We start from the raw sequence: 24,554 nt of genomic DNA, 5'->3' as shown, positions 1-24,554 counted from the left end.
TAAATGTTTTGGTCATAATTGTAAGGTTGGGTCCCTTGTACTGCAATCCCAGCAGTAAAAAATAGTATGTTTGAATCAATCCTGCCAAATTCTGTAAAAAAAAATAACAACCATAATTACATCATTTTAACAACACCATAAACTCACTGGAAAACATGCCAAAATAATGCAATCTGACCCTATAATTTATTGTTTTTTTTTGACATAATCATCATTTTAATGATTTTGTACTGCTGTTGACTTCAACCAGATCTTAAAGAGGGATGGGACATAATGAAGCAAAATGAACTCCAAATAAGATCTGGTTAAGATTCTACACAACTGAGACATAACTCTGCACTCTTTGGATTCTACCACTTCTGCATAAAGGGCAATGTTCTATTGGTCTTTTAGCTTAATATTTGTAGTTTTTGGTTTTGTGGGTGCAAAATTCATGTAATTTTTATAGGCATATCTTTGCTGCTTCTTCAAAACTCCCAGTACTTAGCAGAAGGGTCTGACTGCTTGTTTTTCTTTTTATCCAAGTAGTTGATTACAAAATTCATCACAATAAACTCCATCTGTCATTCTCAGCCACTTGGTTAACCAATCCAGAATACTTTATAACTTCCTGCTTTCAACTATATTTATCCATAATGTAGTCTAATCTTTAAAATTAGTTGAACATCCCTCTGCACCTCATCATTGATTTAGTCATTGCTAGTCGTTGATTTAGCAGTGGAAGACTGAAGCACAGATGTAGCTAGATGAGCAGCACTAATTATATTCAACCAGAAAATGTTCATCCTTGCTTTCCTGCTTCCCAACTGCATAAGCTACATCCAAAGTTTATATACTATTTTTCTTTTTCTAGGCTTTGCTGGTTTCTTGAACAGAGGTGTTTCAAAATTTTATGGGTTCTTTTCAGACAAAATTTATTTAATATTTAATGCTCTCCACCACATCATTAAGTTTAAGTGAAAATAAAACAAAAACAAACTGTTAAACACAGAACATACAGTAGTATTTGTCCAAAATAGGCAATCTCTAAAATATGGTAGGCACAAGATTCTACAGATGCTGATGAAGAGCATCTGCCCAAAACATCGACTATTTAGTCATAGTCATACTTTATTGATCCCAGGGGGATATTGCTTTTCATTACAGTTGCACCATAAATAATAGTCATAGAACCATAAATAGTTAAATAGTAATATGTAAATTATTCCAGTAAATTATGGAATAAGTCCAGGACCAGCCTATCGGCACAGGGTGTCTGACCCTCCAAGGGAGGAGTTGTAAAGTTTGATGGCCACAGGCAGGAATGACTTCCTATGACTCTCAGTGCTGCATCTCAGAGGAATGAGTCTCTGGCTGAATGTACTCCTGTGCCCACCCAGTACATTATGTAGTGGATGGGAGACATTGACCAAGATGGCATGCAACTTAGACAGCATCCTCTTTTCAGACACCACCGTCAGAGAGTCCAGTTCCATCCCCACAACATCGCTGGCCTTACGAATAAGTTTGTTGATTCTGTTGGTGTCTGCTACCCTCAGCCTGCTGCCCCAGCACACAACAGCAAACATGATAGCACTGGCCACCACAGACTCATAGAACATCCTCAGCATGGTCCGGCAGATGTTAAAGGACCTCAGTCTCCTCAGGAAGTAGAGACAGCTCTGACCCTTCTTGTAGACAGCCTCAGTGTTCTTTGACCAGTCCAGTTCATTGTCAATTCATATCCCCAGGTATTTGTAATCCTCCACCATGTCCACACTGACCCCCTGGATGGAAACAGGGGTCACCGGTACCTTAGCTCTCCTCAGGTCTACCACCAGCTCCTTAGTCTGCAGATAATTCTGCTCACACCATGTGACAAAGTTTCCTACAGTAGCCCTGTACTCAACCTCATCTCCCCTGCTGATGCATCCAACTTATAGCAGAGTCATCCGAAAACTTCTGAAGATGACAAGACTCTGTGCAGTAGTTGAAGTCCGAGGTGTAAATGGTGAAGAGAAAGGGAGACAAGACAGTCCCCTGTGGAGCCCCAGTGCTGCTGATCACTCTGTAGGACACACAGTGTTGCAAGCACACGTACTGTGGTCTGCCAGTCAGGGAATCAAGAATCCATGATACCAGGGAAGCATCCACCTGCATCACTGTCAGCTTCTCCCCAACAGAGCAGGGCGGATGGTGTTGAACGCACTGGAGAAGGCAAAAAACATGACCCTCACAGTGCTCGCTGGCTTGTCCAGGTGGGCGTAGACACGGTTCAGCAGGTAGACGATGGCATCCTCAACTCCTAGTCTGGGCTGGTAGGCGAACTGGAGGGGATCTAAGTGTGGCCTGATCATAGGCCGGAGCAGCTCCAGAACAAGTCTTTCCATGGTCTTCATGATGTGGGAGGTCAATGCCACCGGTCTGTAGTCATTGAGGCCGCCGGGGCGCGTTGTCTTTGGCACAGGGATGAGGCAGGACGTCTTCCACAGCACCGGAACCCTCCGGAGCCTCAGGCTCAGATTGAATACATGGCAAAATACTCCACATAGCTGAGGGGCACTGGCTTTGAGCACCCTGGTACTGACACCATTCGGTCCTGCAGCCTTGCTTGGGTTGAGACGTTTCAGCTGTCTTCTTACCTGTTCAGCCGTGAAGCCCACCGTGGTGGTTTTGTGTGGGGGAGGGGTATAGTCATGAGAGCAGGGTGGGGGACTGTGAGGAGGGGTAGGAGGGGAGAGTGGAATATGTGTTGATTGAGGGCCGACAACAGGTGGCTAATGTGGGGGATGGGCAGGGGTCACAATGTCAAATCTGTTAAAGAACAGGTTAAGTTCGTTGGCCCTGTCCACACTGCCCTCAGCTCCTCTTACTTTACTCCCTTCTACAGAATTTTTCTGATTTTATGAGTTTCTCCAGAATTTTGTGTGTGTTGTTTTAAAATATGGTGATACACTGAGGTCAGAGATGAGATGTCCAGGCTCTCTTACGTTCTGTGAAAATTAAAGCATTTTGGATCTCTTCAAAACTACACCAAAAGTTGCCTAGTATAACCCGAATGAACACTTCAAACTGAAGGTGATTGTTCAGACTGCAAAATGAAGACCTAAATTTTTGTATTCTTTAGAGACTAATCTGAATTTTTGTTTCTACACCTTCCGTCATTTAAAAATTAAACACAGAATATTCATGTTCTTGGAATGTCCAATCAGAACCTGGTGTTTGGCATTCTAAGTGTTAAGTTTCAGATAACAGGTGAAAGAGGGCATCAGAGGTCTTAGGCCTAACTAGGCCTTAAGTTTTAGGACAGTGACAGTGAACAGCTAAATAGCTGAGAGGGGAGTGAGGGGATGGGTTGCGGTGGATTCTGTGGGAGTGTTGTCAGCTGCACCAATCCAATGTGACCAGGGTGTGGGTTCATGAGTGGATGGTGCTTCATTAGAGTCGGCAATTGGTGGGGGGGGGGGGAGAGGAGGCATTTCAAAGGCCTAAGGGAGACACATATATGAAGCTGGCTCGGTAACAGATGACAGAGGGTCTTGGTGATTGCTGTCTTTGCAGACTGAAGACAGAGATTAAAGTGGCTGTTAAAGGATTGATGGTGGGGCCATTACTTTTTTTGATTGATAGTAATGACCTGGATTTGGGAGTGCGATCATAATTTCTAAATTTGTGGGTGACACAAAACAGCAGGATTATGAAATGCAAACAGGATAACGATAGTGTGTTGCAGAATTTAAAAATGGATAGGCTCATGGCAGAGGAGCACATCAATTAGATTAACGTGGAGAAATATGAGCTGCTGCACTTTAGTACGACGAATGAAGACAGCCACAGAAAAATAATTTAAAAAAATGATTATTCCTGCCTGATTCTACTATTCACTTGCACATTAGGTGCAATTTACTATGAACAATTAATCTAAAAATGTACATATCATTGTAGTATGTGGGAGGAAACTGGAGCACCCTAGGGAAACCCATACAGTCACAGGGAGCACGTGCAGGCTCCATGAACACAGCACCTGGGGTTAGGACTGAACCCAGGTCTCTGGCTGTACTAGCTGCACCCCTCTTGGGCCCTTCTCTTTATTTTACCCATGCCTCCCAACTTATTGATAACTGAAGTAACTTGTCTTCTCCCTTATTCAAACGGGCTTCGACCTGAATCTTTACCTTTGCTTCTCTTTCCATAGATGTACCTGACTCGCTGAGCACTCACTGCATTTTCTGTCTTTATCTCAGATTTCTAGCGTCTGTAGTTTTGTTTCAATTTTAGTTTCTCTTTGTGCCGCTACAGACATTGCCTGGAAAATTCAAAAATCTGAGGTGTAAATGGGCTTGGGAGTCTTTGTGCAGGATTCCCTGAAGGCTAATTTGCAGGTTGAGTCAGTAGTGAGAACAGCAAATGCAATGCAAGCATTCATTTCAAGAGGACGAGAATATAAAAGCAAGGAAGTAATACTGAGGCTGTATAAGGCAATGTTGAGGACTCACTTGGGTGTAATGTGAGCAGTTTTGGGACCCTTATTTAAGAAAGGATGTGCTGACCTTGGAGAGGATTCAGAGGAGTTCCACAAGAATGAGTTGAGGAATGGAAGTGTTATCATATGAGCAGCGATTAAAGGCTCTAGGCCTGTACTCACTGGAATTTAGAAGAATGGGAGGAGAGAATCTCATTGAAACCTTTTGAATGTTGAAAGGCCTAGATAGAGTGGATGTAGAGGGGATGTTTCCTTTGGCGCAGGAGTCTAGGACCAGAGGGCACAGCTCAAACAAAATAGAGGGATGTCCATTTAGAACAGAGATGAGGAGGAATTTCTTTAGCCAGAGTGTGGTGAATCTGTAAAATTTGTTTCTCAGGTGGTTGTGGAGGCCAGGTCGCTGGGTATATTTAAAGTGGCGGTTGATAAGTTCTTGATTAGTCAGGGCATGAAAGGTTACAGGGAGAAGGCAAGAGAATGGGGCTGAGAGGGAAACGGATCAGCCATGGTGAACTGGCAGAACAGTTATGATGGGCCCAATGGCCTAATTCTACTCCTTTGTCTGATGGACTTTACTCATGATGACATGCCCAAAATGTGTCACTTCATCAGATATCTTTTGGAAGTCCACATAAATCACAACAACCATACTTTACTAACCAGCAAAAGGATATCTCTATTACTTCAACAAAAATATTCAATTAGAAGGAAGAGAAATCTGCAGATCCAAAGCAACACACACAAAATGCTGGAGGAAATCAGCAGGCCAAGCAGCATCTATGGAAAAGAGTAAGCAGTCGACATTGCAGGCTGAGACCCTTCCTCAGGACTCAAAAGCAAAGGGAGAAGTCCTGAAGAAGGGTCTCAGCCTGAAACTATGACTGCATATTTTGTGCGTTGCTTTGCGTTTTATGTGATCTCCAGCATCCACAGATTTTCTCCTGTTTGTGAAAAATATTCAATTGTTACTTCGACGTGATTTGCGTTGAACAAGATCACATTGGCTTTCTGTAATCAAAACAAGTGACTGAAAAGTCTGACCCTGATTACTGCTTCCAGAAATTCCCCCTCAAGAGTTTAGACTGACTAATAATTGGGGTTATCTCTTCCACACATTTTTAAACAAGGTGTAACATTTGCATTTCTTGTCCTCAGGTAACACTCCTGAATATATCCTGAATTGTTGAATATTGTAGACTTGATGATTATTGTGAGGACCTCTGTCATTTCTCCTGGCAAAAAAACAGGATGTCTACCATATTGGCCAACTTTACATTTAGCTACCCTTTCTCATAACTCATTTTTATCAATACTTAGTCCATTCAGTACATCAAATGCATCCTTTTCTGAAACTCTGTCAATACAGATAAAGTGGATGTGGAGAGGATGCTTCCCATAGTGGGGGAGTCTAGGACCAGAGGATACAGCTTCAGAATTGACAGATGTCCATTTGGACCAAAAATGAGGAAACATCTCTTTAGCCAGAGGGTGAATCTGTAGAATTCATTGCCACAGACAGGTGTGCAGGCCAAGTCATTCAGTATATTTAAGACCAAGGTTGATAGGACTTTGATTAATCAAGGTTATTGTGTATTTAATGTTTCAATAATATTTGAGTAATCTTGTTCATTTGAATAATTAAATACGGGTTATATGTAAAAGTACATGAATTGCACATGTCATCATACTACCATATGATATGTGTGCACCTTGTGTAAAGTAAACTGGAAGTTACACTGACATTCCTGGCTCCCATATCTTCCTTTGAATTAGTTTAATGTTTTGAAGTTACAAAGCATAACAAGGGTGTCAAAGGTTATGGGGAGAGGCAGGACAATGAGATTAGGAGGGTTAATAAATCAGCCATAATGGAATGGAGAACACTCAGTGGGCCAAATGGCCTAAATCTGTTCCTATGTCTTACGGTCTTATATATTTAAAAGTAGAGCTTGATAGCTACTTAATTAGTAAGGACATCAAAAGTTATGGGAAGAAGGCAGGAGAATGGGGGTTAAGAGGGATAATAAATCAGCCACAGAGGAGCAGATTTGATGGTCTGATTGGCCTTATTCTGCTCTAATATCTTATGTTTTATGGTTTTCAAAAAAAAACAGTAACTTAGCAACACTTTTTTAGCCTTTAGAGTCGCAATTTGTTTTGAATGGACATCACTTTCTGCACAAGCTGTTTTTATATATTTCCTGCTCAGATTAGTCTTCATGGTTAGTTGATTCGATCTGAAGCACATTGTGGAAAGACATTCATCCACTCTTTACTTGCCCTTGAAACAACAACATCTGTGAGTCTTAAGTCTTTTTTTTAATATCGGTAAATATTTAATGGATTTATTTTGAAGGAAGTATTATGTTTATCATTTATTGTGATTAAGATATCATTGCGCCATGAGCTTGCTCTTGTTTTCATGGCATAGTCATGGAGTATACGCATGTATATTACCTTGGTTAACGCCAATTGCAAGAATAATTGACAGTATATTCGGGCACGCAACAAATCTGTATCGAATTTAACACATATTTTTGTCAAGTGAGAATTCTCATCAAAAACCCTAAAGAAAGCTTCTGTGTCGGATGATTTTTGAGAAGTTGTTTAATTCTTTGCAAAGCTGTGTAGATACACACTGAATGGATAGAACACTAGATCATGTGTAGCCTCTTCACTAGTAAGTCTGTCCATATACTGTGCAAAGAATCCTTTCAGGACACACCTATGAACACTCCATCTGAACCTGTTGCACTAAAGAGGTGCTAATTTTGAGTTGATTATTTATAAATATTGAGAGCAAAATAGACTTTGATCACATGGACTAAATGTACAATGTTGGCAGATGTGCATTTGGCTCTGCTTACAAAATTCAACAGATCTGAATTTCCCAAATGACATACAATACATGGATACTTCTCTTTGTCCATGAGACCAACGACCAATTGGTAATGTTGTGCAACTAAGGGTGGGAAGTATACAGGATTTGGATTGCTTTTGTTGCTTTGTGTTTCATAAATAAGTCTGTGAATGTTACATGTGTTCAACTTGATCTGAAATTATTTGCAATGTTATTTAAAATATTAGGGGATATTGTTAATATATTTTATTTTACTGTTCAGAGTAGCCAACAAAATTCTCTCACCAGTATTGCTGTTGAACCTTTATATTTTGTAATAAATGTCCATGTACCTCACAGGATAAAATTTCACTCATGAATATTATTGAATATCTCCTGGCTCATTGAAAACAATCATGACATGGCTTCTTCTTATGATGATCTCAATTCCATAAAAGCCTCACAGACATGTTAGCTAACTTAAACTGAATGTAAGCAACTCAATAAAAAGTATAGAGATTTATGACTGTATAGCAGTCTAACAAGCCAAAAATGGATTAGTCTCAACATGTAGCTTGCCCAAGTTAAAAGTAGTTGCTTTCTTCCATGAAATTCTTAAACTTGGTTATAAAAATTTTCGGTGATAAATGAATATTTAAAAATGGGTAAAATTTCAATTTTAATCGCAGTGTTAAACGACAAAGGACAGATCACATTCACTTTTATCCTTTTCTCTTCCCCTCTGATCCCTTCTTGTCTATCCTCCTTGTTATATCTCCCTCCTCTTTCTCCAACTCTCCCTCACTGACCATTCTCCCTCTCTTTCTCTCTCCCTTGCCTCTCTCTTCCTTCACACTCCCCCACCCCAGCACAGTAGGGTTGCTGAGATAGACAAATTTAGGGTTGGAAGGGTGGTCAAGGAGGTTTATGACAGAAGCTGCTGTCCTGGTAGCAGAAATCGGGCTTCTAGTAGTTGAGAGCAGGAACCTGTGAGGTAAGGAACTGGCAGAATGCATGGGGATGTGTGAGGTAAGGAAAGCGGCAGAAGGCATCAGTTCAGCAGCGAAGATTCAGATCCATCAACAGGAGTTTGGCACGGGGATTTGGGATTCTGGCAGGAGTCTGTGCAGAGGGAGAAGGGATGAAATGCTGCCACCTGAAGCAATATGTGAGGCTATGTGTGGTCCTCATAAGGAATTCGGCCTGATGTCTGATCTGTCAATCTTGCCTAACATCCTGCCACGTGGACAATGCGCAGTAAAATGTCTGTTTCACTGATAGAATAATTTGAAAACAGTGATGGCTGGCTTAAAGATAGTAAATCATTTGGAAAAATTCTAGTTTTGAAATACTTGTTTACATTTGGTTAAACCATTAATGTACAGAAAAATAAAGAAATGTGAACCAAAACTGAGTTAAATTTACCATTTTAGTGATATTGGGCAATCCTATTCCAATGAATGGGGTCATGCTTGATGTGCCGACCATGGCTGTCATTCTGATGTTCCTTCCACTCAATAAATTACTCCTGGACTTAGTGGTTGGTCCATGATGGAACAAAAGATCAGAGCTGGCATCTGCAGTCCAATATGTTTTATAATTTCACGCTGCAGTGTGTAAGCATGGAAGAGCAGAACAAATGGACTATACAGTGCACCCAGCTGGCAGTTCTATACAAACATATTGGCAAGCTATCAACAACTGTGATTAATTGAGACCCTAAATATTTACCAAATTACATTCAGGCTTAAATCACACAATTAACAAATCCATCTGCAGGAGAGATAGATTAGGATAGAAGAGATATCCTATTCTCTTACGTTTGATAAAATTAAAAGTATCCACTCCGTCAGCCAAATCCACTCTCTAAGATAATTTCAACAAAACCCTTGGAGTTGTTAAATTGGGAAATCTAAATGTGAACTCTACCACTCTTTGGAACCGTGCCAACTAAAGTAAGCTTTAAAAGAATTGGGTAGGCACAGAACTGTAGGTAAGAAAACCACATGCAATCATCCACTATTGCTGGTAAAACATAACTGGCTGCTGTCATGAACCACAGTGGGTCGCAGGTTAAGAGAAAAGCAAATATGAAACAAGTAGAAACAATACCATTCTGTCCTTAGGCTAATTTACTGCATTTTAACATCAACAGGGAATTGAGGGCATTAGGAGTTCAACCGAGTACTTGCATGTGCCATGAGCTCATCAAAGAAACATGCTGTGCAGACCTGTCTTCCCCTGTTGCAGGTTTGATTAAACCACAGTTACACAGAGAAAAAAATTTGGTAAATATTTTATGTGCTGGACCATGCTTATCACATAAACTCTGTTGATTTCTTATGGCACAAAAATATAACATTAAAATGTGCGTGTGATCATTAATCATCAGTTTATAAGTAAGCCAGCATAATTATTTAAATATGAAATAGTTTTTATGTACAGAATTGATGTGCACTATGCACAAACCAGCAGAGTAATTCTGGCCATTAGTCAAAGTGATGGCAAAAGGTTCTTGCTGTTCCATGGAGAACAAACAAGTGTGTGCGTACACAAGCAAGTTACTTCACCCTGGGCAAGGAGCAATTCTCACACACACCCATTGTGTTAATGGCAGTGCACTTGGCCATGTGTTTCTGATCTATCACGAAAAATCACAATAGTTTTAGGTGAGTAATATTTGAGCACTCCCTGCCTTACATATGGTGACTTGAAAAGGTTCATTGGCTTAAAGAAGTCTATGGCATTCTAAAATAGACCTTAAAACCAATACATAGGTGTTTCTGAATCACATTAAAACAATCTTTGCATTACCTTACACCTTTTAGTCTGCTAAAATAGGCTCTTAGCGGCAGATTCAAAGACAAATAAAAATCTAGGGTGAAACAGTGACATCAGGGCTGTAAAACTATTGCTGAATTGCAAAAGTGATGGGATAGTATTCAAAAACCACCTGTCAATGATAAAATCTGAACCAGGTATCTGAGGTAAAGCAGATAAAATGGAGAAGTTTTTGAGGAAGGTCAATGACATAGATCTTCCTGTACTGTATGTGCCAATGTTTCTAAATGGAGCTGTCAGCATTTATCTCTTTAAATGGACCACTGTTCAAATTTAAGTCGCAAAGAACACTTCCAATTTTAGAATGCTGAATTTGATGGCTCACTCTGCTGGTGGACTCCATATGGCATGCACTGGCAGAGTTTCGTCTTGCTAAGCTTCCCTAAGAATTAAGCTCTGAAGTTACCTCTCAGATCCTGCAGAAACTTACAGCAGAATCTAAGCACCCACTTACATTCTTAGGTACGGCAATGTTACAGATAAAAAAAAGGGAGAAAGCACTTTTTAAAAATTAGATTGGTTTAATTTAATGTTTTCATTATTTTCCACTTTCATCTGTTTTTGTTTACTTTTATAACAAACTAATGATATACAGAATCTTAGAGCCACTTAAAAATTATGACTGCTGTCAACACTGGGAGACAGAGCTTTGCCCACTGTATAATCTATACAGTGCTTTTTGTTAGAAGCCCTGTTGCCTCTATTGAGGCCATGTTACTAAAATATAGGAAGCTTAAGACCAGTAAGATAAATCTCTATACATTCAGATCAAATTAGATCAAATGAGCATGGGCACGTGGAAAATGGGGGCAGCAATTTCTGGCAGCAGATATTTGTCAGTGACATTTGACATACTAAAACTTGGTTATAGCAATGTATTTTCTTTTATAAGCTAATGACATATGCAATTATACATTAGTTACAATTAGGTACATAGGTAGAAGTATCATTTATTACTGCTTCAATAAAATCAAAATATTAGTAGTTAAGACATTTTAATCAACTGTAATGCCAAGGTTTACATTTTTAGTTGATACCCAGGGGAATCCAGGGAATGCCTTGGCATGTTAAGAAATCATTAGACACAAGTGTAAATATATGAAGGGAAAACAGCAATCTGTGTCTAAGACTCCACAAGACATTCCTGTACACAACAAAATACTATTTTTTTGGCCTATCACTTCTTAATCCTACCAATCAACACTTGAAAAACTCACATAAATCTGCCTTTTAAAATTTAAGCAACTTTCCCCAAAGTGAATTAACAGCAATAAAGGTCCGTGGTATGCATTGTTTGGGCAATCAAGTGCGGAGAGTTTAAATTAAGGACTTGATTTATTGATCTCATCTTTCAGTTTAATTAACTGTACTCAATTACCTTGTGTATAACAAGGTAGTTTTCTTTCAAAGCTGACCTGTACATATAAAAATGACACCGTATGCTGTAATGGTGATACTTTGGGTCTGAAGACTGTCCTTCTTGAACAAAATAAACCTAAGGAAGAGTTTGTGTCCATGTCTGTAAAAATAACCATGAGCTCTAATTCTCACTCTTGATCCATTGTTACTGCAATATAAACTATTTGCAATAAAAAACAGATACTTGGAGCAGGCTGATAATCAAAGTTAAAAGAATATATAGTGGATTCCAGTTAATTGGGTCAGCCACTTATTTGGGAGAAATCTTAAACAACAAACACTAAATGAGAAAATAGTCAGGATTCCCTTCATTTATTTGGGATGCTATGCCATTTAATTGGGACAGGAGACCACTGCTGAACAGTTTCTAACTAGTGTCAGCCTTACGCACTTGTAAGGCTGTTAGACGCTACACTGTGCTTAGAGTGAACAGTTTTTAAAATGCGTCAGTTGCGTGTGTTTGTGTAAAAAAATATGTGATTTGTGTCACTGGTCATTGGTGAGAGGTAAGTAATACTACAATCCAGAACTGTTCTGCTCATTGAAGTTTCAAGCTTTCAGGTTTGGAAATGCTAGAAATGGCCAATAGTAAAAATGAAACAATTTCACTACTACAAGTTAGACACTACAAAGAATTTGAAGGAACTGACAATCATCTTGAATGTTACAGTGAAAATGAAGATTTGGAGGATGCAACCATTGAAAGCATTGTATGAAGGCTGTCTATTATCTGCATTGATTTTGCTTATTTACAGTGAATCAAAAGAATACAGTAGTGAATATTAAATGAACTCCTCTATCAGTAACCAATAAGAACTAATACACAGTATATAGTACTGTATTAGTAGCGTTCTAATTTGTTTGGTATTTCATTTAAATACATAATTTGTTGCTCAGTTAAATGGTAGTTTCTCCTTTTTAACTATTTCCATAAAACTTTGGCTAATTGGGGCAACTGCATAATTGGGCCAGAATGTACTCGATCCTATGTGTCCCAATCCACTGTACATTGCAATGACAAGGTGACATGTTAAAACCACCTGCACTAATGCAAATGGCTACATATTGAGATATATAAATCACATTATATTCCTATTTAAGGTTCAAAGGGTAAAACATCAAATAAGGAGCAAATAATTATAAATGTGTCCTAATTAATTGAATAATTGTCACTGGGTTGCTCAGCAATGTGATGGTACATCATTTGAACAACTGAATGTTCCAAACTCATTCATCCTGTTTCTGGATAATTTTAGTTGAATCAGAAATTTTTGAACACAATTTCCCCATTTGCAAGCCAGACTGCAGTAATTATAGATCTTTGGCAACTAAACAATAAATGACAATAACTATTTTTAAAAACCTCTTATTAACTTTATATTTATTACTTGATGCAAATATAAAAACTTAGTGAGATTAGAAAAGGCCCAAATTATTACGACAAAATAAAGTAATATCAATGAATCAAGGCATCTGTGGTCCAGTTTGGTACTCACATAATAGTCTTGCCAATGTGTTTGAAGGCTTTTTCCACAAATTCACGAACACTGTGCACTTCACCAGTAGCTATAATATAATCCTCTGGTTCATCCTGTTGTAGCATCAACCACATTGCCTGAGAAATGAAAATGAAGACTGGAGTGAATCATAGATGGTGCGTTAAGCATGGGATAAATCAACATGTTACTACTCAAGGCCACTGTTTCACTTGCAAATAGACCTTAAGACATATACTTTCCGATTATTTTAAAATAGTCTTCATTTTACGTCGGTGATGCATGTGCACAGAGATGTACAATATGTCAGAGATCACCAGCAAATCTTCTGTGTTTTGTCAACTTAAATATACATTGCTTCTAACTTGCCAGCTCTGACAAGTTTATACAATTCTCATTTTCATTTTGTTGACACTAAGCTTACAGTATTAATCTGACATCTCAGGACAGGTACTTGGTGTACTATGATTTGACTTAACAGAAACTGAGGGGATTTTTCATAGCTGATACTGTACGTATCCAGATCACAGGTGTGCAAAACCTTTCATAACTTGTCTTCCAGTGAACAACATAGCAATTTGAGTTGTATCATCCTACAAAATAGATTGGTAGGACTTAAAACTTGCATCCTCATCTTGCAATTGAAAATACATTCTTTCTGGCGAGAAGGATAAAGTATAACTATTCTTCATAATGACCAACAAGCAGACATTACCCCAAAACCGAATTGAGTAACCAATAAATAGTCAGATGCCAAGAATTGCACATTTTGTGTTCTTTCTTGATTTCTGTATAAAAGCTATATTCGAGTTTTATGATTCTGGCTAAAAATACTTCAGCTTTTAATTTGAAATAATATGAAGAAGATAGTGTTATTTTTTTCTAAATTTTCTTTTCTTTTGATGATTGGACATTATTCAATGAAAAGTTTGGTGAACTTTTGAATATTTGATTCAAAATGGTGAATATTTAATTCAACTAACAATTTTTCAAAGCAATTAGGGGTGCTTTAAAGGGATGGGTTTCCCTGGTGTGCTACTAAAGAACCTGCCACTGCTGAAGGAATTTTTTTTTTGGAATCCAGAAACCTTCAGATCACTAATATAGCTAGTACATCTATGTCAGTGAGCATAAACTTGAGGAAACTGCAGGCAGTAATTTGCAATTATTATAATATTTGTATTACTATCAGCAAAGACACATGATTTTCTAAAGTAATCATGATTAACATTTTATCACCAATCTCAACCATCTTCCTGTTCCTATCTATATCATGCCCTTTGGCAATAGCATCAATAACATGGCACCTTAATTCCACACCACCTCACTCCTACCTCTCTGTCTCGTGTCTTTAAATTAGCAGCTTGCAGTGCACGATGAGTAAAAATTTCCTTCCGAGTAATGCAGAGCAGAGTCAAATGCTATGTGTCTGCAAGGCCTGATCATTAATTAGCACACTATACTTGGGGCTTTGTGTGCTAGTGATCTTTTAGTAACAGGCCCACAAGTAAAAAACTCCCATTCTACCAAATGTACATTTAGAGATTTTTAGCCTAATGACCCTTACCATGTAACTCTGTACAACAGAAACATAGAGTTTGGGGGAAAGAGTTTTTAAACCATGAGAAAATTTGAGAGGAAGTTTTATACATTCATCTTCACCACTGTCAAGTGTACCGTAACTGTCCTCTGTAAGAATGACAGGCATCTGATCCACCGCCATATAAAAATACCCAAACCCAATAATTCACAATTTGCAGTTAATTGCTGAGGTTCTGAAATGCACTGAAAGATAGGTATAAATAGATTCTGTACCAATTTTCAATAGCAAATATTATTTTCAACACACTTGCAAAGGAGGAATTTACAAGTCTACAGGTAACATACAGGGCACATTCAAAGCTACTCCAAAGAACCATCAGGTTTGTTAGCCCAAATAGCCTACAAATTCAATCAGCTGATTTTAAAAAAAATTTTAATGGCTACACTTAATTAACATAAAATGACTCTCCTTTGAGTTGAACTTTCCAAAAGGCTTGTGGTCTAGAAGTTTAAAACCAGCCAACAGTACTAAGGCATAATGTACCTCTAGAATGTATCACAAATACAAAGTCTGTGAACAGACAAAGATGCACTTAAAATAGCAATGCCAAATGTCATATGACACTGAGAATGAGCAGGAAGGTGGGGGGGGCAGGGGAAGTGAACTTTTGCCTTGGTAGTGTAGCCCATCAGAGAATAAATGGACCAAATCAACTGAGCAGATGTGTAAGGATGTGGAGGGTTGAATACCTTTCACACAGAGGCCTTTGTGTTCTGGGCATGATCTGGCATTATGATGGGATGCAATAGACTTCAGCTTTGCAGCAATTACTAAGCCATTATCACGCTACAACACAAGATCGTTTTTCTTCTGATTTGGGCTGTCACCTGTTCTTCATTTACCAGTCAATAACCATTAATTATCCTCTGTAGAAGTTTAAACAAAGTGTCCCTCCTGTTAAAACCAGTAAACCATTCAGTAATGATAAATAAACTGAGAGCTGTGGCAATCCCTCCCTACCACTAGCAGCATTTACTGCCTAAAGTCCTATGTGATGGAAACTACAAAAGGAAATAGCTAGAAATTGCAAGGTCAAGGGTTTGATGAGGTCACATTCTAAGCCGCAGCAGAAGCAAATTCAGAATTCTTAATGCATTTATGCAGTAGCTTGTGGATCTGACACCATACAGAATCTGTTTGTTGCAAATGTAGAGAATACTTTCAAATTCAGATATTTAAAATAGAAGCATTCAAAAATTAGGAAATCTATTTCTTTCAAATAGTTCTAAGTTTCTAACAGTCTTGTTCACACATTATTTTCTTTTACAGTTTTGCCCACATGATTACTGACCTTTTATTTAATTTGCATTGGGACATGGTTTCTTGGGCGCTGCTTGCCACCCAGCACTTTTTGTATACCTATTACTTGTCTGAGGCATGATAGTTGGCAGGGAACCACTAAATGCGAGCTCTAATTCAGTGGCAGTGTTATTGTCCCTGAGTCAGAAGACTCTGCACAAAATCCAGGCTGTCAATTAAATATAGTTTTATATTGATACCTATTGTTGTTTTTGCTATTACCCTGCAAACGAGTGCATTAAATAACAAAGTTTCCTGGTTTGAGTAGTGCAATTCAATTTAATTTTCATTAACCAGAAGACGCAATTGAAAAACAGAGGATTCACCTTGCGGATAATGAAGTTTGTGATTCACTTCCCAGCTTCATTATGCATGGGGAAACCCAAATGTGCACATTAAAATGGGACCAGCTTGAGAAAGTCTCAGTGCAGAATTGAGAATGCATTTCAGGTAGGTCTACTTGAAGTAACTCATTTACTCAAGCCTTCCTTTGCTTTATGGGGAAGGACTGAAGTCTAAGGCCCTTTTGCAATGTAGTGGTGGGGATATGAATCCTCTGTAAAAGTTTCTCAGACAGAAGTCTTGTTTGCACATGAATGGCAATGGTATTCTGTATATAAACATACTCACACAATGAACATATAGAAATGCTAACATTATGAATGTATAGACTGAATAAATTATGAATGTAAAGAAAGCCATGCATTGTTTATTTGTACTTCTTCCATATGCTCTTATGAATAAAGTTTATTTTGACATAAAAAACCCATATCAACAAAGGATAATTTTGGGAAAAAAATCAAGCTCTTCCTCTGATACCCAGCACCTTCCAATATTTTCATCAGTTTCCATCATGACTTTTACCTGATCTGACTCTACACTCATTAATTTAGAACCCAGAACTCCACCATTACCCCTATACATGCTGACCACATGTCCACACATTCACCCCCATGAACTGTGCCAAAGCGATATAACCCTACCAGTACCAGACTGCTGAATTTTCCCTTTCTCCCCTTCCTATCTTTGCCCCAATCTGACTGCTTAATGGTCCCAACCCTTCCAAACCTGACATGGACTTACCTCAGATGAGGCGAGAACAGTGGTTCAAGATACCTCTGGCTAATTCCTAAACCTACACATTTTTTGCACACTTATATTGAGACAAGGTATGTTGATGGATTTGGAAAATATTTCCCAAATTAATTTCTGTTAAAAAACTTAAATTATTTTATGCACTATTTGTAGCAACCTGGAATCAAGCTTGAAGCTCATTCCTCTGTAATTTTCTTTTTAACTGAATCACAGCAACACATATCATATTGGATTATGTGAACACATATCAATAAGAAAACAAAAGAAATGAGAAGTTTCAATTTTTTAAATTTGTCACTTGTCAAAATGAGAATACTTATAGATTTCACCTTTCTATTCTCCCTGTTGACGAGAGTCATAACTGCCTGCCTTATTTCACAGATTCTTGCCTCCAGTATTATCTATAATACTGAAGCAGGGAGAGGGAAGTAGTTGGAAACAGAAATACAAATTATACTTCTATAAATAGTCACAGAATATTACTACAGATTTTTAAATGTAATTAACGATGATTCCTTTCAAATAAACTCAATGATTAGGTAGCTATTCCTTCCTTGAACATGAACTATAGAAAAATATCCAAAATTCCCATCAATACCTTTACTTGGTACATTGCATGAGTTACTTAGGGCATCTGAATGCAGTTAGAGAGTGCATGAAATCTGAAAATGTCTTCAGCAGTTGATAGACTTGTTGACTTTCCTTGCTTTCTATGTATTAAAAAGCAATTGTTCATAATTAAAAATGATTTATGGTTATTTTTCTTTGTAGTGGTCTTCATTCAGTACTTCTGTACACTGCTCAAAATTGTCATAATGGATTGTTCCATCAGAAGTGTATGAAAATAGGTAACACTTTAACACTGACAGTGACTCTGTATGTGACAAATGGAGCGAACATTATAAAAACAGAAAGCTTATGGTCCTATAAATGAACTGAGCACATGAGCCCAAAGTCCGTCAGATCTATGCCATTATTTGCTTCTGTAGTGTAGATCGAAATACTGTAAGTTGCACAAACGTCTAACATAAGTCAGCTCTATCATGGGTACTTGCCTCCATAGTATCCTAGACATCTTCAGGGAGCAGTGCCTTAGGAAAGTGGCATCCCCACCACCCAGGACATGCTCTCTTCTCATTGATACCATTAGGAAGGAGTTTCTGAAGGCTGACGGCGCACACTCAGCGATTCTGGAACAACGTCTTCCCCTCTGCCATCCGATTTCTAATTGGACATTGAGCTCATAAACACTACTTCACAACTTTTTTATTTCTGTTTTTTTGCACTACTTATTTTAACTTTACTATTTAATATACATATATATATATTTAATGTAATTCAGTTCTTTTTTCACTCTGTGTATTTATTTATCACGTATTTTGTTGTACTACTGCCAAATTTCATGACATCTGCCAGCGATATTAAACCCGATTCTGATACATGTCACAGCAGCAACATGCACTGATGTGATGCACTTTTTCAGCCAACCTGTCTAGATAACTCTCTGCTCAACAGTGAAGGAGCCTACAGCTCTGTCGTGCTTCCTACCTGAACCAATGTTTCTTGTGGTTTTCCAAATCTTTTCCAAGGCCATTAATTCAAACATAAAGATCAAAGTAGTTTCAAAATATCTTTCATTTATCACATCGGCTCTTTTATCAGTTACATTTATCACAAAAAATATCACCGTAATGTTTCCTTTGTATGAAGGCAAGTTCCTGCAAGCTTGATCAAGGAAAACCAAAGATATTTGGCTTCATAACAGTCTTTTTATGCAGATTGCAACTCAGCAGTTCACTCCATTCACTCCTCTGCTAACTAGGCTGCTTTTCTTTTCAGTGCTCCAGATAGAAGGGAGTCAAGTTCATTGCATTGCCCTCTCCAAAATGTCTTGTACAGCTGGAATTTCATTTGAAATGTTAAATTAATTCTCAGATTTCTGTTTGCTGGCAAGTGTTAATGAAAAGGAAGGTTTCCAAGTGTGCTCAGCCAAAATTCTTCCTTCCACCAACATATCAAAGCAGATTAACTGGCTTTTCATCAAATTAATGATGGTGCAAGCTGATCTGGAAGAATAACTTCTATTTATATGCTACCTTTAATTCAACAGAAAAAGTTCCATAGTGCTTTACGTAAATGTTGACAAACAAAATTTGGCTTCAACCATTAAACGTAAGGTTTGGGACTGAAAAAGGATTCATCAAGAAGGCAGAGTTGTAAAGTACACCCACCAGTAATGAAGCAATCAAAGCCATGTTAAGCAGTAGGACAAAAATAGTGAAGGGCAAATACACGCTGGCTACTTTACTAGGTACACCTGTACATCTGCTCATTAACACAAATATTTATTCAGCCAATCACGTGGAGCAACACAATGCATAAAGGCATGCAGACAGGGTCAAGAGGTTCATTTGTTGTTCAGACTAAACATCAGAATGGGGAAGAAATATAATATAAGTGACTTTGACCATGGAATGATAGTTGGTGCCAGACAGGGTGGCTTGAGTATTTCAGAAACTGGTGAACTCCTAGAATTTTCACACACAATAATCTCTTGAGGTTATGGAGAATAGTGCACAAGCAAAATACATCTACTGCGCTGAAAATGGATTCTGTGGCTGAAAATGCATGATGGTCAAAGGAAAATGCCCAGATTAGCTGAGGCTGACAGGACGATGACAGAAGAACATCTCTGAATGCACACCACGTCAAATCTTAGAGTGAATGAGCTTCAACAGTATAGGACTACAAATGTACACTCAGTGGCCACTTTATATCAGAGGAGTTAGAAAAGGAAAAATGCAGAGTTGCTGCTGCTGCCTCAAAGTTGCAGCATTCTGGCCTTAATCCAGATCTTGGGTGCTGGCTGTGTGGAGCTTTATATCCTCACCCAGCATGCTCCCATAGACTGACCCCTATCTGACCACCAACAGCAGTGCATAGCTACCAAGTCCACTCCCTCCCTGACCATCATCTACATAGCACACCGTCCACAAATCCCTAGGAGACTATCATCACTCCTCAACCCATCAATTGGCTCCAACTCCTATCATTCTAATTCCCCTCTCTCCAAAACTTCTGGGTCTATCTCTTTTCTAACTCCCCGAGTGAGAATCAAGATTAGAATCAGGTTTAATATCACTGGCATGTGTTGTGAAATTTGTAGTTTTGTGGCAGCAGTACATTGCAATACATAATAATAGGAATGGTACGTCGCATCCAGAGTTTCTCCGGTTAGCAGACGATTTCCCTCCACGCCTGTCTGACGTAGTGGGGAATGACGTACGAGGCAAGTTACAGCAGTGGTTTGCCAATGCCTTCTGCTGGGTGAGTTTCCAAAGAGATCACCAGCTCGTAACCCAGCACGGATGGAAAGCGTGTAGAGAAGACGGCTGGCTAGATTTGAACCCGGGACAAAAACTATAAATTACAATAGTGCAAAAAAGAGCAAAGGTAAGAAAGTGTACATGAGTTCATTGTCCAATCAGAAACCTGATGGTGGAGGTGAAGAAGCTGTTCCAAAAACATTGAGTGTGTGTCTTTTGGCTCCTGTACCTCCTCCTTGATGATAGTAATGAGAAGAGGGCATGTCCCGTCTGATGATAATAATGCTTTTTCAGGCATAGCCTTTTAAAAGTGTCCTTGATGCTGGGGAAGCTGGTGCCCATGATGGAGCCAGCCGAGTTTACAACTTTTTGCAGTGGACTGCTGATTAGTAAGTGAAGAATACAGTTGCAGAGGGAGGTACAGAGGCCCAGGTTATGGAGCTTGATGATTAATACTGACAGTATGAACGTGATGAACACTGAGCTGTAACCAATAAACAGCAGCCTGTTAGGCATTGCTATTGTCCAGGTGATTCAAGGCTGAGTACAGAGCCAATGAGATTTATCTGCTCTAGACCTATTGTGCTGATAGGCATATTGCTGCAGGTCGATGTCCTTGCTTAGGCAGGATTTGATTCTGGCCATGACCAACTACTCAAAGCACTTCATCACCTTAGTTGTGAATGCAACTGGGTGATAGTTGTTGAGGCAGTTCACCCTGCTCTTCTTGGTCACTGGTATGATTGTCGCCCTTTAGAAGCAGGTGGGAACCTCCAACTGCAGCAGTGAGAAATGGAAGATATCCTTGAACACTCCGTCAGTTGGTTTGCGTAGGTTTTCAAAGCCCTACAGGGACACCATCAGGGCCTGACACCTTGCGAGTGTTCACCGTCATGAAATATGTTCTTCCTGAGTTTAGTCGGTTTCCGTTGTGTGGTCCTCATAGGCTATTGAATTTCCCACAGTCAGGCCAGCAAAACACTCTCTGACCTGTTCCAAAATGGCTGACTAATGCACCTTTTGATGTGCTAACTATTTTCTGTGCACTCAAGCCTTGCTGGGACTGCAGTAGGCCTTAAGATAGTTACATTCCGGTTTCCTTAACGTAAAATGAAAAATATGACTGTAATTTATTCTGATGACAATAAACTTGCAAAACTGTTTGAATGAAGGCACAAGAGACTGCAAATGCTGGAATCTATAGCAACAAACAATCTACTGGGGGAACTCAGTGGGTCGAGCAGCATCCTGTTGATCTGTGATCTTTGATGTATCATAGGCAAAATGGCAGTCAGGGCAGTGGAATGCTTCACCAGCAGGATGTGGGAAATTAGGTAACCTTGTGTTCTCCCTGATGACTACATCTGTGGAAGTGCATCCAGCTGCAGCTCCTGACAGACCAGGTCAAGGAGTTGAAGATACAGCTGGATGTACTCAGTATCATCTGTGAGGAGATCATAGATGAGTTTTAGAGGGATGGTTACATCATAGTTGTAAGATATAGATATGGGTGATCACCAGAAGTAAGAGGAGATGTTATACCAGGTATACACATTTAGAGGCCAGCACTACCTGCCAGGTTAGTGGGATTGTGCCTTGCTCTGAGGCAAAGAAGGAAGGATGAAATCATTTTGAACAAGAGCGAAAGGTTACTTGATAATAAGGGGTGCAGATAGACTTCTTTTTGAGGTGGCAGTTGAGATTCCAGGGTAGTGTATTGCTTCCCAGGTGCCAGGGTCTAGGATGTCTCACAGTGGGTACAGGACATGCTGAGAGGGAGGGTGAGCAGCCAAAAGTAATGGTCCATATTGGTACCGATGACACAGGCAGGAGCTGGGATAAGGTCCTGCAAAGGGATTTTAAGGAGCTAGGGAGAAAGTTAAAAAGCAGAATTTCCAGGGTTGTAATCTCAGGAGGGAGGCTTCAGATTTTATGGATCACTGGGTCTCTTCCAGGATGGGTGGAACCTGTACAAAGAGAATGGTTTGCATCTTAACTGGAGGGAAACCAATCTCCTCACCGGGAAGTTTGCTAGTGCTACTTGGGTGGGTTTAAAGTAGAGTGGCAGGGTAAAGACCAGCTGAGCAGAGCCTAGGATCAGTATGTTCTGTAAAGGCATATGACAAAGATGATAGGTAAGGAAACCTTGGATGACCAGTGAGCTTCTCAGTTTGGTCAGGAATAAAGTGGAAGCTTATATAAGGATTAGTCAGCTAAAATCACACTGAGCCCAGGCGAAATATAAAGAGAGCATGTAAGTGCTCAAGGAAGTGCACAAGATGATCAAAGGCATAGATTGATTGGACAGCCATAGACTTTTTCCCAGGGCAGAAATGGCTAATGCTAGGGAGCATAATTTTAAGGTGATTGGAGGGAAGAGATAAGTGCTTGGAAGGCCCTGCAAGGGTGATGGTAGAGGTAGATATTTTAGGGACATTCAAAAAACTCTTAGATAGGTATGTGGATGATAGAAAAAAAATGGAGGACTATGTAAGAGGAAAGAGTTAGATTGATTCTCAAGTAGGTTAAAAGGTTGGTACAACATTGTGGGCCAAAGGGCTTGTATTGTCCTGTAGAGTTCTATGTTTTATGTTCAGGCTATTAAGAAGGCCAAAAGGAGATGATCAAGGAGAATCCCAAGGCATTTTATACTTCTATTAAGAAAAAGAGTATAACTAAGAAGTGGGTAGGTCCACTCAGGAATAAAGGAGGTAATTTGCGCTTGGTGTTAGGTCAAGCGGCTGAGGTAGTAAATTAGTACTTTGTAATGGTATTTACTGAGGATAAGGATTTGGGGGATAGTGAAGGCAGAGTGGTGCATGTTAATGTGCTGGGACATTTTGCAATTAAGGAGGGTCTGGGTCTCCTGAAAAGGATTAAGGTAGATAAATCCCCAGGACCTGATGACATATATCATGGTGTATTGAAAGAAGTAAGCAGGGAGTTTGCTAGATATTTGACAATGATCTTTGTGTCCACACAAGCAACATTCAAGATCCCAGAGGACTGGATTGTTGCGAATATTACATCTTTGTAAGGGAATGGAAATAGGGATCATCCAGGTAATTATAAGCCAGTGAGCCTTACATCAGTGATAAAGAAGCTATTGGAGAGGATACCGAGAGACAAAATTTATGTGCATTTGGAAAGACATGGCAGGTCATGCCTTATAAACTTGACAGAATTCTTTGAGGAGGTAACAAAGAAGTTTGATGAATGTCAGGCAGTGAATGTTGTCCATATGGATTTTAGTAAGGTATTTGATAAGGTCCCACCTGGTAGATTGATTTAGAAAAAGAATGAGATCCAGGGTAAATTGCAAATTTGGAATTGGCTTGGCCATAGAAGAGAGAGAATAGGGTGGAAGGCTGTTCTTCTGGCTGTAGGTCTGGTGACCTGTAGTGTTCTGCAAGGATTAGTGCTGGGACCTCTGTTGTTTGTGACATACACTCAGTGGCCACTTTCTTAGATACCTTCTCTAACTAATGAAATGACCACAGAGTGTATGTTTGTGGTCTTCAGCTGCTGTAGCCCATCCACTTCAAGATCCGATGTGGTGTGCATTCACAGATGCTCTTCTGCATACCATTATTTTAATATGTGGATATTTGAGATGCTGTTACTTTCCTGTCAGCTTGAACCAATCTGGCCACTCTCCTCTGACTTCTCTCATTGACAAGGCATTTTTGCCCACAGAAGTGCCACTCACTAGATTTTTTTTTGTTTTTCGCACCATCCTTTGTAAACTCTTGAGACTATTGTGTGTGAAAATCCCAGAAGATCAGCAGTTTCTGAGATACTCAAGCCACCCCATCTGGCACCAACAATCATTTCATGATAAAAGTCACTTAGGTTATACTTCTTCCTCATTCTGATGTTTGGTCTGAACAAAAATGAATCTCTTGACCATGCCTGCATGCCTTTATGCATGGAGTTGTTGCTACATGATTGGCTGATTAGATATTTACATTAACTAGGTGTACAGTACCTAAAAAGTGGGTGTATATCAATAGTTTGAATGAAAACGTAGATAGGTGGATTACCGAAATTGTGGATGACACTCAGATTGGTGGATGTGTTGACAGTATAGAGGACTATCAAAGAACTGAATAGACCATTTACAAATATGGGCAGAGATGTGGCAGATAAAGTTTCATATGCTCAAGTGTGAGGT

At 39.3% G+C, this 24,554-nt stretch overlaps 1 protein-coding gene across 1 annotated transcript in view; it reads right to left on the bottom strand.

Annotated features, from left to right (window-relative positions):
- Window positions 1-24,554, bottom strand: part of gmds (GDP-mannose 4,6-dehydratase) — a 657,689-nt gene that overhangs the window by 109,798 nt on the left and 523,337 nt on the right. Inside the window, exon 8 of the mRNA XM_072283399.1 lies at window positions 13,058-13,176. Within this exon, the coding sequence (XP_072139500.1) occupies window positions 13,058-13,176 (119 nt within the window). The remainder of the gene's footprint in view (window positions 1-13,057; window positions 13,177-24,554) is intronic.

This window comes from Mobula birostris, chromosome 19 (assembly GCF_030028105.1).
Source record: "Mobula birostris isolate sMobBir1 chromosome 19, sMobBir1.hap1, whole genome shotgun sequence".
In the NCBI taxonomy this organism is placed as follows: Eukaryota; Metazoa; Chordata; class Chondrichthyes; order Myliobatiformes; family Myliobatidae; genus Mobula; species Mobula birostris.
The sequence above is the reverse complement of the archived record's forward strand: the minus strand, read 5'-3'. Positions and strand labels throughout refer to the sequence as shown.